The 14,332-nt window shown below is 48.4% G+C and overlaps 1 protein-coding gene across 3 annotated transcripts in view; it reads left to right on the top strand.

The window, feature by feature from the left end:
• Nucleotides 1-13,597, top strand: part of SVEP1 (sushi, von Willebrand factor type A, EGF and pentraxin domain containing 1) — a 180,153-nt gene extending 166,556 nt beyond the window's left edge. For all 3 annotated transcript variants that reach the window (XM_050942935.1, XM_050942936.1, XM_050942937.1), the window contains 2 exons: nucleotides 10,741-10,834; nucleotides 12,492-13,597. In XM_050942935.1, the coding sequence (XP_050798892.1) occupies nucleotides 10,741-10,834; nucleotides 12,492-12,522 (125 nt within the window). In that variant the 3' untranslated portion in view covers nucleotides 12,523-13,597. The remainder of the gene's footprint in view (nucleotides 1-10,740; nucleotides 10,835-12,491) is intronic.
• The last annotated feature ends 735 nt before the right edge of the window (nucleotides 13,598-14,332 follow it).

A 14,332-nucleotide genomic window follows, 5' to 3' on the forward strand; every position in this document is an offset into this window, starting at 1 on the left:
TTCCTTAGGCTAGGGCACTTGGACCTAGGGTTTGGGTTCCTATGGGCAGGGCACTTGGAGCAAGGGTTAGGGTTCTTATAGATAGGGCTTCCTGCCCTAGTGTTAGGGTTCCTATGGTTAGGGCTTCTCGCCCTAAGGTTAGGATTCCTAAGGGCAGTGCCCTTGGAGCTACGGTTAGGGTTCCTATGGATAGGGCTTACCCACTAGGGATAGGGTTCCTATGGGTTCGGCACTTGAAGTTAGTGTTAGGGTTCCTATGGGTTGGGCTTCCCGCCCTAGGGTTAGGGTTCCTATGGGTAGGGCACTTGGAGCTAGGGGTAGGGTTCCTATGGAGAAGGCACTTAGAGGTAGGGTTAGGGTTCCTATGGATAAGGCATCCCGCCCTAGAGTTAGAGTTCCTGTGAGTAGGGGACTTGGAGCTAGGGTTAGAGTTCCTATACGTAGAGCTTCCCGCCTTAGGGTTAGGTTTCCTAAGGCTAGGGCACTTACACCTAGGGTTAGGGTTCCTATGGGTAGGCCATTTGAAACTAGGGTTAGGGTTCCTAGGGCTAAGGGCACTTGGAGTTAGGGTTAGGGTTCCTATGGGTTGGGCACTTGGAGCTAGGGTTAGGGTTCCTATGGGTAGGGCTTCTTGCCATAATGTTAGGGTTCCTAAGGGTAGGGCACTTGGGGCTAGAGTTTGGGTTCCTATGGGTAGGGCACTTGGAGCTAGGGTTAGGATTCCTATGGGTAGGGCTTCCCATCCTAGGGTAAGGGTTCCTATCGGTAGGGCTCTTGGAGCTAGGGTTAGGGTTCCTAAGAGTAGGGCACTTCGAGCTAGATTTAGGGTTCATATCGGTAGGGCACTTGGAGTAAGGGTTAGGGTTCCTATGGATAGGGCACTTGGGGCTAGAGTTTGGGTTCCTATGGGTAGGGCACTTGGAGCTAGGGTTAGGGTTCCTATTGGTAAGACATTGGAGCTAGGGTTAGGATTCCTATGGGTAGGGCTTCCCATCCTAGGGTAAGGGTTCCTATCGGTAGGGCTCTTGGAGCTAGGGTTAGGGTTCCTAAGAGTAGGGCACTTCGAGCTAGATTTAGGGTTCATATCGGTAGGGCACTTGGAGTAAGGGTTAGGGTTCCTATGGGTAGGGCACTTGGAGCTAGGGTTAGGGTTCCTGTGGGTAGAGCACTTGGAGCTAGGGTTAGGGTTCCTATAGGTAGGGCTTCCTGCACTAGGGTTAGGGATCCCAAGGATAGGGCACTTGGAGCTAGGCTTAGGGTTTGTATGGGTAGGGCACCCCGCACTAGGGTTAAGGTTCCTATGGGTAGGACACTTGGATCTAGGTTTAGGGTTCCTATGGGTAGGGCTTCCCACCCTAGGGTTAGGGATCCTAAGGGTAGGGCACTTGGAGCTAGGGTTAGGGTTCGTATGGGTAGAGCCTCCTACCCTAACATTAGGGTTCCTAAGGGTAGGACACTTTGAGGTAAGGTTAGGATTCCTATGAGTAGGGCACCCCCCCAGGGTTAGAGTTCCGAAGAGTAAGGCACTTGGAGCTATGGTTAGGGTTTGTACGGGTAGGGCGCCCCGCCCTGGGGTTAGGGTTCCTAAGGATAGGGCACTTGAAGCTAGGGTTAGGGTTCCTATGGGTAGGGTGCTTGGAGTTAGGTTTACAGTTCCTATGGGTAGGGCACCCCACCCTAGGGTTAGGGTTCTTATGGTTAGGACACTTGGAGCTAGGGTTAGGGTTCTTATGTGCAGGGCCTCCCTCCGTAGGATTAGGCTTCCTAAGGGTAAGGCTTCCCGCCCTAGGGTTAGGGTTCCTAGGGATAGGGCATTTGGAACCACGGTGAGTGTTCCTCTGGGTAGGGCGATCTGCCCTAGGATTAGGGTTCCTATCGATAGGGCATTGGGAGTTACTGTTCGGGTTCCTATGGGTACAGCTTCCCGCCTTAGGGTTAGGGTTCCTAAGGGTAGGGCACTTGGAGCTAGGGTTAGGGTTCTTATGGGCAGGGCCTCCCTCCGTAGGGTTAAGCTTCCTAAGTGTAAGGCTTCGAGCCCGAGGGTTAGGGTTCCTAGGGATAGGGCATTTGGAGTTACAGTTCGGGTTCCTACGGGTAGGGCTTCCTGCCCTAGGGTTAGGGTTCCTATGGGTAGGGCTTCATCCCCTAGGGTTAGAGTTCCTATGGGTAGCGCTTCCCGCCGTAGTGTTAGGATTCCTACGGCTAGTGCACTTGGAGGTAGGGTTAGGGTTCCTGTGAGTAGGGGACTTGGAGCTAGGGTTTGGGTTCCTATAGGTAGGGCTTCCTGCCCTAGGGTTAGGTTTCCTAAGGGTAGCACACTTGGACCTAGAGTTAGGGTTCCTATGGGTAGGTCGCATGGAGTTAGGTTTAGGGTTCCTATGGGTAGGGCGCCCCATCCTAGGGTTAGGGTTCCTGTGGTTAGGGCATTTGGAGCTAGGGTTAGGGTTCCTATGGATAAGGCTTCCCGCCCTAAGGTTAGGGTTCCTAAAGGTTGGGCACTTGGAACTAGGGTTAGGATTCCTTTGGGTAGAGCACTTGGAGCTAGGGTCAGGGTTCCTATGGTTAGGGCTTCCAGCCCTAGGACTAGGGTTCCTATGGTTAGGGCACTTGGAGCTAGGGTTAGGGTTCTTATGGGCAGGGCCTCCCTCCGTAGGGTTAGGCTTCCTAAGGGTAAGGCTTCCCGCCCGAGGGTTAGGGTTCTTAGGGATAGGGCATTTGGAACTACGGTGAGTGTTCCTCTGGGTAGGGCGCCCTGCCCTAGGATTAGAGTTCCTATCGATAGGGCATTTGGAGTTACGGTTCGGGTTCCTATGGATATGGCTTCCCTCCCTAGGGTTAGGGTTTCTAAGGGTAGGGTACTTGGAGCTAGGGATAGGGTTCCTATGGGTTGGGCTCCCCACCCTAGGGTTAGGATTCCTATGGGTAGGGCACTTGGAACTAGGGTTAAGGTTCCTATGGGTTGGGCACCCCACCCTAGGGTTCCTAAGGCTAGGGCATTTGGAACTAGGGTTAGGGTTCCTATGGGTATGGTATTTGGACCTACGGTTAGGGTTCCTATGGGTAGGGATTCCCGCCCTTGTGATAGGGTTCCTATGGGTAGGGCACTGGGAGCTAGGGTTAGGGTTCCTATGCGTCAGGCTTGCCGCTTTAGGATAAGGGTTCCTAAAGATAGGGCACTTTGAGCTAGGGTTAGGGTTCCTATTGGTAAGACACTTGGAACTAGGGTTAGAGTTCCAATGGATAGGGCTTCCCGCCCTAGGGTACGGTTCCTAAGGCTAGGGCACTTGGAGCTAGGGTTAGGGTTCCTGTGGGTAGAGCACTTGGAGCTCGGGTTAGGGTTCCTATAGGTAGGGCTTCCTGCACTAGCGTTAGGGTTCCCAAGGATAGGGCACTTGGAGCTAGGGTTAGGGTTCCTATAGGTAGGGCTTCCTGCACTAGGGTTAGGGTTCCTATGGGTAGGACACTTGGACTAAGTTTAGGGTTCCTATAGGTAGGGCTTGCTGCACTAGCATTAGGGTTCCCAAGGATAGGGCACTTGGAGCTAGGGTTAGGGTTCCTATAGGTAGGGCTTCCTGCACTAGGGTTAGGGTTCCTATGGGTAGGACACTTGGACTAGGTTTAGGGTTCCTATGGGTAGGGCTTCCTGCCCTAGAGTTAGGGTTCCTAAACGTAGGGCACTCAGACCTAGGGTTATGGTTCCTATGGGTAGGGCACTTGGAGCTAGAGTTAGGTTTCCTATGGGTAGGGCACTTGGAACTAGGGTTAGGGTTCCTATGGGTAGGATACTTGGGAGCTAGGACTAGGGTTCCTATGGATAGGGCTTCCCTCCCTAGGTTTGGGGTTCCTATTGGCAGGGCTCCACGCCCTAGGTTAGTGTTCCTATGGGTATGGTAGTTGGAGCTAGGGAATGGGTTCCTATGGGTAGCGCTTCTCGCCCTAGCATTAGAATTCCTAAGGATAGGGAAGTTGGAGCTAGGGTTAGGGTTTGTATGGGTAGAGCACTTGGAGCTCGGGTTAGGATTCCTCTAGGTAGGGCTTCCTGCACTAGCGGTAAGGTTCCCAAGGATAGGGCAATTGGAGCTAGGTTTAGGGTTCCTATGGGTAGGGCTTCCCGCCCTAGAGTTAGGGTTCCTAAAGGTAGGGCACTTGGAACTAAGGTTAGGTTTCCTATGGGTAGGGCACTTGGAGCTAGGGTAAGGGTTCCTATGCGTCGGGCTTGCCGCTTTAGGATAAGGGTTCCTAAAGATAGGGCACTTTGAGCTAGGGTTAGGGTTCCTATTGGTAAGACACTTGGAGCTAGGCTTTAGGTTCCAATGGATAGGGCTTCCCGCCCTAGGATAGGGTTCCTAAGGGTAGGGCACTTGGACCTAGGGTTAGGGTTCCTATGGGTAGGGTTCTTGGAGCTAGGGCTAGGGTTCCTATGGCTAGGGCTTCCCTCCCTAGGTTTAGTGTTCCTATTGGTAGGGCTCCACGCCCTAGGGTTAGTGTTCCTATGGGTAGCGCTTCCCGCCCTAGCGTTAGGATTCCTAAGGGTAGGGCACTTGGAACTAGGGTTAGGGTTCCTATGGGTAGGGCTCCCCGCCTTAGGATTCCTAAGGCTAGGGCATTTGGAACTAGGTTTAGAGTTCCTTTGGGAAGGGTACTTGGACCTATGGTTAGGGTTCCTATGGGTAGGGATTCCCACCCTTGTGATAGGGTTCCTATGGGTAGGGCACTGGGAGCTAGGGTTAGGGTTCCTATGCGTTGGGCTTGCCGCTTTAGGATAAGGGTTCCTAAAGGTAGGGCACTCGGACCTAGGGTTATGGTTCCTATGGGTAGGGCACTTGGGGCTAGGGTTAGGGTTCCTATGGGTAGGGTACTTGGAGCTAGGGCTAGGGTTCCTATGGGTAGGGCTTCCCTCCCTAGGTTTAGAGTTCCTATTGGTAGGGCTGCACGCCCTAGGGTTAGTGTTCCTATGGGTAGGGCACTTGGAGCTAGGGTTAGGGTTCCTATGGGTAGCACTTCCCGCCCTAGCATTAGGATTCCTAAGGGTAAGGAAGTTGGAGCTCGGGTTAGGGTTCCTATAGGTAGGGCTTCCTGCACTAGCGTTAGGGTTCCCAAGGATAGGGCATTTGGAGATAGGATTAGGGTTCGTATGGGTAGAGCACTTGGAGCTCGTATTAGGATTCCTATAGGTAGGGCTTCCTGCACTAGGGTTACTGTTCCTATGGGTAGGACACTTGGAGCTAGGTTTAGGGTTCCTATGGATAGCGCTTCCCGCCCTAGAGTTAGGGTTCCTAAAGGTAGGGCACTTGGAACTAGGGCTAGGTTTCCTATGGTTAGGGCACTTGGAGTTAGGGTTAGGGTTCCTATGGGTAGAGTTCTTGGAGCTAGGGCTAGGGTTCCTATGGGTAGGGCTCCATGCCCTAGGGTTAGTGTTCCTATGGGTAGGGCACTTGGAGCTAGGGTTAGGGTTCCTATGGGTAGCGCTTCCCGCCCTAGCATTAGGATTCCTAAGGGTAGGGCAGTTGGAGCTAGGGTTATGGTTCCTATGGGTAGCGCTTCCCGCCCTAGCGTTAGGATTCCTAAGGGTAGGGCACTTTGAACTACTGTTAGGGTTCCTATGAGTAGGGCGCCCCGCCTTAGGATTCCTACGGCTAGGGCGTTTGGAACTAGGTTTAGAGTTCCTTTGGGAAGGGTACTTGGACCTATGGTTAGGGTTCCTATGGATAGGGATTCCCGCCCTTGTGATAGGGTTCCTATGGGTAGGGCACTGGGAGCTAGGGTTTGGGTTCCTATGCGTCGGGCTTGCCGCTTTAAGATAAGGGCTCCTAAAGGTAGGGCACTTTGAGCTAGGGTTAGGGTTCCTATTGGTAAGACACTTGGAGCTAGGGTTAGGGTTCCAATGGATAGGGCTTCCCGCCCTAGTGTTAGGGTTCCTAAGGGTAAGGCACTTGGAGCTATGGTTAGGGTTCCTATGGATAGGGCACTTGGAGCTAGGGTTAGAGTTCCTACGGGTAGGGCTTCCCGACCTAGGGTTCGGATTTCTAAGGTTAGGACACTTGGAGCTAGGGTTAGGGTTCCTATGGGTAGGGTGCTCCGCCCTAGGGTTATGGTTCCTATGGGTAGGACACTTGAAGCTAGGATTAGGGTTCCTCTGTGTAAGTCTTCTCACCCTAGAGTTAGGGTTCCTAAGGGTAGGCCACTTGGAACTAAGGTTAGGGTTTGTATGGGTAGGGCGCCCCGCCCTGGGGTTAGAGTTCCTAAGGGTAGGGCACTTGAAGCTAGGGTTAGGGTTCATATAGGTAGGGGGCCCCGCCCTAGTGTTAAGGTTCATAAGCGTAGGGCACTTGGACCTCGGGTTTGGGTTCCTATGGGCAGGGCACTTGGAGCAAGGGTTAGGGTGCCTATAGATAGGGCTTCCTGCCCTAGTTTTAGGGTTCCTATGGTTAGGGCTTCCCGCCCTAACGTTAGGGTTCCTATGGGTATGGCACTTGAAGTTAGTGTTAGGGTTCCTATGTGTGTTGCTTCCCACCCTAGGGATAGGGTTCCTAACGGTAGGGCACTTGAAACTAGGGTTAGGGTTCCTATGGGTAGGTCGCCCTGCCCTAGAGTTCGGGTTCTTAAGGGTAGGGCACTTAGATATAGATTTAGGATTTCCACCCTCGGGTTAGGGTTCCTGTGGGTAGGGCATTTGGAGCTAGGGTTAGGGTTCCTATGGGTAGAGCTTCCCGCCCTAGGGTTAGGGTTCCTAAGGGTAGGGCATTTGGAGCTAGAGTTAGGGTTCCCATGGGTAGGGCTTCCCGCCCTAGTTTTAAGGTTCCTAAGGGTGGGACACTTGGAGCTAGGGTTAGGATTCCTATGTGTAGGGTGACCTGCCCTAGGGTTAGCGTTCTTATGGGTAGGACACTTGCAGCTAGAGTTAGGGTTCCTATGGGTAAGGATTCCCGCCCTATGGTTAGGGTTCCTAAGAGTAGGACACTTGGAGCAAGGGTTAGGGTTCCTATGTGTACGGTGACCTGCCCTAGAGTTAGCTTTCCTATGGGGAGGGCACTTGTAGATAAGGTTAGGGTTTGTATGGGTAGGGCTCCCCACCCTAGGGTTAGAGTTCCTAAGGGTACGGCACTTGGATCTAGAGTTAGGATTCCTTTGGGTAGGGCACTTGGAGCTGGGATTAGAGATCCTATATGTAGGGCTTTCCACCCTAGGGTTAAGGTTCCTAAGGGTACGGTACTTGCATCTAGAGTTCAGGTTCCTTTGAGTAGTGCACTTGAAGCTAGGGTTGGGTTCCTATGGGTAGGGCTTCCCCCCCTAGGGTAGTGTTCCTAAATGTAGAGCACTTGGAGCTAGGGTTCGCGTTCCTATGTGTAGGGCTCCCCCCCTTAGTGTTAGGGTTCCTAAGGGTAGGGCTCTTGAAGCCAGGGTTAGGGGTTCTGTGAGTAGAGCTTCCCGCTGTAGGGTTTGGGTTCCTATGGGTAGGGCTTCCCCGCTGTAAGTTTAGGGTTCCTATGAGTAGGGCACTTAAAGCTAGAGTTAGGGTTCCTGTGGGTAGGGCTTCCCGCCCTAGGGTTAGGCTTCCTATGGGTAGGGCACTTGGATCTAGGGTTAGGGTCCCTATGGGTAGGGCACTTGGAGCTAGGGTTAGAGTCAGGGCCGGCTTGAGGCCAATTCCCCCCAATCTGGCCCCGCGCCTGACAGGGCCCCGCACCCAGTAACAGGGCCACCGGGGGCGCAAGTGTCCAAGAATCCCTTCCCTGGCTAGAGGCTCCTTTTTAATTTTTGCTATCCCGACGGCGCTCCAGGTCTTTGGCAGCACTTCGGCGGTGGGTCCTTCACTCGCTCCAGGTCTTCGGCAGCATTTCTGCGGTAGGTCCTTCAGTACCCTCGAAGACCCGAAGTGAGTGAAGGACCCACCTCTGAAGACTAGAAGTGCCGCCCCATGAGTACAAGCCCCATGTGTTTTTTTATGTGTGTGGTTTTTTGTTTTTTTTTCAGTCATCCCTGCTAGGGCCCCGTTGAAACTGTTCAAATTGTGCCCCTCACTTGCTAAATCCGGTCCTGAGAGGAGGGAACCATTACCTGCACCTTCGCTCCTCGCTTGTGCCCATGCGGGGCTAGCCAGAATCCCAGCCATAGTATCTCATTTAGATAGTCAGACGGACAGAGTAGTGGCCCTATTTTTAAACCTCCAAATAGATCGGTGGGGGGAGGGGAATCTATTCCTTGGACTCACTGAGCTGCACTGCTGCTTTTGAAATATTTTTAAAAATTGCAGGTCTGACGATCCCCTCCCACTGGTGTAAATTAGATAGAATTATAGACTTCAGTGGAGTTACCCAGTGGTGTAAGTGAAAGGAGAATCAGGCCCTGTTTCTATAGCGATATTGATCACACTTTATATTAAGGTTCTATTCACAAATGATTTATCCCAGCTTAATAAATGAGAGCAGTCATGAACACATTGCAAACATGAGCAGAATGTGTTGTAGATGTTTATAATATCATCAGCTAAAGATGTTATAGGTGGTTATAAGTAACCTGCTGGACTTGATAACACTCAGCTGGCCCTCTAATAAAAGATGCATTAATCATGAATTAACCCTTTATAAACTGTTTTTAAATGGAGTCTTAAGTGTGGCACAGTTTAGCGGAGTATAGGGCCTGATTCTGCCCCCATATAGCTCTTTACACCAGTTAATTGGACTGACTTCAGTAGCATTACTCTAATTTACGCTGGTGTAAGTCAGAGTCAGTGTTTTGCCATTAATTAATAAATATAGCAGGTCGGCAAATATGAGGGAGATGCCATGTGATATGCCACAGGCCCAAGCATTCTTCTGAAAATCAAGATGCGAAAGTAAAAAATTTTACACAAATCTAAGAGTATTAAAAAAAAGTAATATTTTCTGAAGGGATATTTGTGTACCACAGTATGCAGTAATGTTCTCTCTGATACTTTACAAAGCACTGTAGGAATTATTGCTGTTATATCTGGATGTCTCAGGAGATTTGACACTGGATACACAGCATTTCTCTTCAGCCATTTGAAACCATGCCAGATTAGAAATAACCCAGAATTGTTATCACCTAATGGTTGTTCCGCAACCAATATGTCATTTCTAGTGGACAGCTCTGCCCGTCACAAAATCCATCATCAGAGCTGGCATCCTCATTGGCATTTTCAGCAGAAAGGCCAACATGAGATTAGTGATGGAGAAACGGAACTTGCCTCTCACTTTTCAGTCAGTCTGTGAAGCTTGGAGTTTTGAGCACATTGGTGACGTGAGGTCACGTATGAGGAGGTTTGTACTATTGCTGCCCTGACTGTACCTGTGCTCTGAATAAAGAGAGAATTAAATACAGTTACATGGATTTTTTAAAGAATCTAAAGTAATTTTCAGCATGACGTATTTCATTATATTTAATGTGCAGAGAATAGTCTGTTTCTGTAACCACCTAACATAATTTTGGTGCTGTTTTGACCCCCATTCCTCCCTTTAAATGGATCGGGATCGTGTAACACCAGCTGCTTTTGCTGATTCCTGCCCAGCGCTCCCCTTTCTGTCTTCTGTGGCTCCATTTTTTAATCAGTTTCTGGACAGTGGTGCATTCCCAGTGCCTAAGTATTTCAACAGCTGCTGTCTTACTCACCATGTTTTGCCTTTCCTCACCAAGGCTGTATCATCTGCTTAAGCGACTTCACATTTTTCAACTGTCCTGTGCTATAATGTTTTCCATTAGATGAAGCTCATTAAATGTGTCTTCTAGTCTATCCTAGTAATCATATCACACTTGGTCTCAGGGTTGACAGGAAGACTTGGGGCTTTGTCTTTTTCTCTCTGTTTGCCTGATGTCCATTTGGCTGACACAGCAGAGTAACTGCAGCTGCTTCATGCTGTCCCGACACCACTCTACCAAATAGGCCTGGTGTTTCTTCACTACTTGAAGAGCGCTGTGGAGTTCACTTACACACGCCTCATGGCTGTGACGTTTCTTTCAGGAAGCTGTTGTCATTCTCTGCTTCTCCTCTATTTCCATGTTCAGCTGTTACTTTATCTAGAATTACTCCTCCTCAGAGGTTAGTTTTTAAGTGGCTCTTTTGTCATCATGTTCTCCTTTTCATCTGGTATATTTCCCCCCTTCCGGCCATGTTGAGTTTCTGCTTTTCTGCCTGTAGTTCTGGATATTGTTTATGTCTCCCATTCCGAGCAAACATCTAGGTTTCATCTCTGAAAATGAGGCCTTCTTTCCTATTGAGCTCTTTGATGTGCTACATTAACTCCTCCTACTGCTTATATTTGCATTCCACTTTGCTTGCCTGGGCTTGAGCAGTAACGCGTGTTTTAAAGCCAACATAAAATATTTCATTGAATGTTTCATGCTGCTACGCATATCACAGCAGCTAGCAAAAATAGCAAAGAAGGTTGATTCAAAATTAGCAAAGATCCACTTCTGAGCTTATTCTTTCCAGAGCAAATGGCCATATCCAAACATATTTTGGGGTTTTTTTTTAATGTTATGGTTTTGAGAACACCTTGGTCCCTCCTGTTCTCTGCCTGTGGCACACAAGAGTTTAGTCTCCTGAGCGCTGGAGTAGGTTATTGGGTTCAATACAGTTGGGTGGGGCTTACTGGGCTCATTCTGTGACTAACAGAATGATAGATACAGGGCTAAATGGATTTTCAAAACTTAATCTCCCAGATGAAAACTATTCTAATCCTACTGGAGTACATATGTATACATGTGTGTATTTGAATGCAGCTGTGTGCCAGTCTCCCTGCTTAAATGGTGGGAAATGTATACGACCAAATCGATGCCATTGCCCCTCATCATGGACTGGACATGACTGCACGAAGTAAGTGCTGGCAAAGTCTTTCACATCAGGTTTGTGTCTAACTCTAACGAGCTAATTAAATGGAAGGTCAAGTTAAATAAAATGCAGAGCCCACCAGGAGCTTCTGTACAGATGAAAATCTTTTGGTGCAGGTCAGTTGAGGCATGTAAGTAGCATGCCCTCTACCTCTGCAAGGTATTTGTAGACCACCACTCACAGTCTATTGTTTGTTCACTGCACCAGATTTGGCAAAGGCTGCCGTTTGGATTTTCTCTTCTTGTTTTATGGGGCTGGTTCTAATGCCTATTTCACCTAAACTGTAAGCTTCCTGGGACTGGAACCATCTTCTTGTTCTGTCTTTCAGAACCTCAAAAGAGGTTGTTCCTGTGACAGTCCCATCTAGGACATGAAACAGGAAACCCAGAAGTCCCATGACAAAGCCATTTCTCATAAGATTCCCAGCTTGATTTTTGCAGATTCCAAGAGGTTTGATAAGCTTTGATTTAGCAACCAAACCTTTTGTAGTTTTTCTGAGCCTAACCAGAACTTCGAACCTTTTGAGGTTCTCCTGTCACCAGTGTGAACTGTTTTTATTATTAACCAAAGATTATAAATATGTGCAGCACTTTATATACCCAGAAGAACATAGGTTGCTGGCCGAGTGAGCTTACAGTCTAAGGGTCCAGACCTCAGTACAGGGAACTTCCATCAACTCCAGTGGGGGTTCTGCATGCAGATAGCTTAAAGGGTTGATGCTTAATTAGACATAACACAACTGATGACCCTGGACAAAGGAGGTGCAAAAAAAAAAAAGAATAATGAGATTTGTTTTGTTTGTTTCATATCTTGTTAGCTTCAGACTTTGGCCTCAGCCTTGCAGAGCTCCATTCAGATTCAAGGATCTGTAGCTCACCGCAGGATCAGGACCTTGGTTTAAGTTTTAAAAGGATACAGTGATGCATACAAGCCAGAGTAGATAACACTGAAAAGAAGGCTAGTAGTGGTTGACTAGCTGGAAGAAATTACTTTTAAGGGGAGATTTGAGTGACTGGAGGTTTATATCAGGATCCAGGATTAGATTTCCTTCATTGTTTCCAGTATGGTACCGGGTGTCAATCCTTTATATGCTCCCTGAAGCCACCTGGCACTTAGGGCTGTCCTTACCCATACACAAACTACGCAGCTGCGTAACGCGAATTGTCCCAGATTTCCTGGTGCCCTACGCAGCTGCGTGCTGCTCCAGCAGCCAGCCCAATCTCCCAGCCAGCTCAGCCCCCATCCCACCCCCACTCCACCCCTTCCCCAGAGCTACAGCCCAGGGGACTGCAGCAGGGCTCAGGCTGCTGGTGAGTGCAGTTCCCCCCTGCCCCCCAAGTCCCAAGGCTGGGAGCCAGGGGAATAGAGCGGAGCAGGCTGGGGCCAGGTCGCTCCACTTCCCACTATCCCTGTTCCTGCCCTGCCCCCCACAGACCTTGGGCACACAGCCCCCTGTACCCCCCGCAGACACCTGGGGATGCCCTCTTCCCTCTCCCCCTCCTCCCGCAAAGGCCTGGGGCCAGCCCCCTGCGGTCCTGCTGGTTCTAATCACTTCTGCTTTCATTTTGTTATGCTTCACCCTGCTGATTCATTCTGTATATTCTAGAACACTAATGTTGTTTTGTTTTGTTTGTTAATGCAGGAAAAGGAAGGCTGGATTCTATCCCTTTTAACAGCAGAGGAACTGTTTTATACTAAGAAAATATTTCTTCAGCATAGCCACTGGGGCTTGAAACCTAATGCGTTGTAAATCAAATCCAGTGCTTTTTTTCCCCCTTGAAAATGTTTTTGCTTTGTGATATATTTTTCCTATACTTTTCCATTTTAAAGAAACCATCTGTATTTTTTCATATTCAAAAATATAACAAATATATGCTGCTACACACACACAAATGTACAAATACTGCTGTCCAGCGAGGAAATAGCTTGTGTACATTTTGGTCCTTGCCATTCCTTGAATACAACTGGTTAATTAAAATACATTTTACTGCCAACCAAGAGTCAACAGGATGTTGCAATTCTGGGTACTAGTTGCCAAAGCTTTACGGTAATTCAGCAGTTAGTCTGTAGACAATAGTTACTGCAGGCTAAAGTGAGCTGTGAAACATTCCATGATACTTTGAACCTGATCTCACTTACACCTATGAGAATTAGGAGTAATTTCAATAAAGTCAGTCTCAACCTGCTGGCACTCTGCTGAAATGGAGTTATACCAGTGTCAGGCTGGTGAAAGAGGAGAATCAAGCCCTATAATTTTTGCCATAAGGAATTAATTTTCTTTGAAAATGTTTTAATGAGAGGGTGTTTGTGTTAAGTTTACCATAGATTGGTGAAATAGTCAAAAGTTTAGACTAGGGTGACCAGACAGTGAATGTGAAAAATTGGGATGGGAGTGGGGGATAGTAGGACCCTGTATAAGAAAAAGACCCAAAAATCGGGACTGTCCCTATAAAATAGGGACATCTGGTCACCCTAGTTTAGACTAGGTGGGAGAATGTTGTGTAGCTGAGAATGAAGTAGACAGACAACTCCAGTAGCCATATCCATGGAAACAGGTGAAATTGACAGGTGATATTTGTAGTGTGCAGAACCATCAGTGAACCAGAAAAATAGGATCTCTCTCTCTCACACACACACATATACACACACACACACACACACACACACACTGCCAACTAAGAACTACAAAGTGCACAATCCACATAGGAGTGAGCTATTCCAAGTCATACTTAAAGTCTGTCGCGCACTCTCTGAACATATTAGCGTCATACGAAAAAGGCTCCTGAGTGTTCTTATTAAAAATGCCACTCACTAGGGATGCAAAACACTGATACCTACCTGTTGCTAAGTAAAAGCAGGAGGTGAAAGGAATGTACGGGGAGTTGAGTGTGTTTGGTATTGTCATTAGAGAGCGACCATCTGAGGTATGAAAGGAGTTACTGTACAAACATTTGGCTTAGAAACCTTGTCTGACACGCCTTTCTACAAACATTCTGCTCACTAGGTTCAAAACGCTCATGTAATAAAGCAAAATTAGTATCAACATTAGGAAAGAAGAGGAAAGAAATAATTTATCTCATGGAGCTTTATTTACTCGTAAACCACTCTGTGTGCACGCTCTGGTTCCCCACCCTTCCCTTTTATAGTTCGGTATCCCTTATGAACGCGTCCAGGGAAATGTAGTCAAAAACAAAGGAGTTAATTATGTATGTGCAACTGCTGTGTGCACCAGTGAAAGGAAAACACCTGATTATTGTGGTGCCAACTATAGAGGCAGAGAAAAATTACAAGTGGATCCTGTAATGGTAGCAACTGCCAATTTAAAAAAAAAAAAAAAGTGGTTTGGAGAAGAAAAGGAGGGAATTTTGTAAAATGGATTCTTCTTTTCCTATCTCAGTTCTAATGCAAATTAAATTCCAGCCTTCAACCTGCAACCACAGCAACCAATTGATAGAGATTTCCATTCAGATTGTAGCATGCTAT

Source organism: Gopherus flavomarginatus, chromosome 3, assembly GCF_025201925.1.
Source record: "Gopherus flavomarginatus isolate rGopFla2 chromosome 3, rGopFla2.mat.asm, whole genome shotgun sequence".
NCBI classification, from domain to species: domain Eukaryota; kingdom Metazoa; phylum Chordata; order Testudines; family Testudinidae; genus Gopherus; species Gopherus flavomarginatus.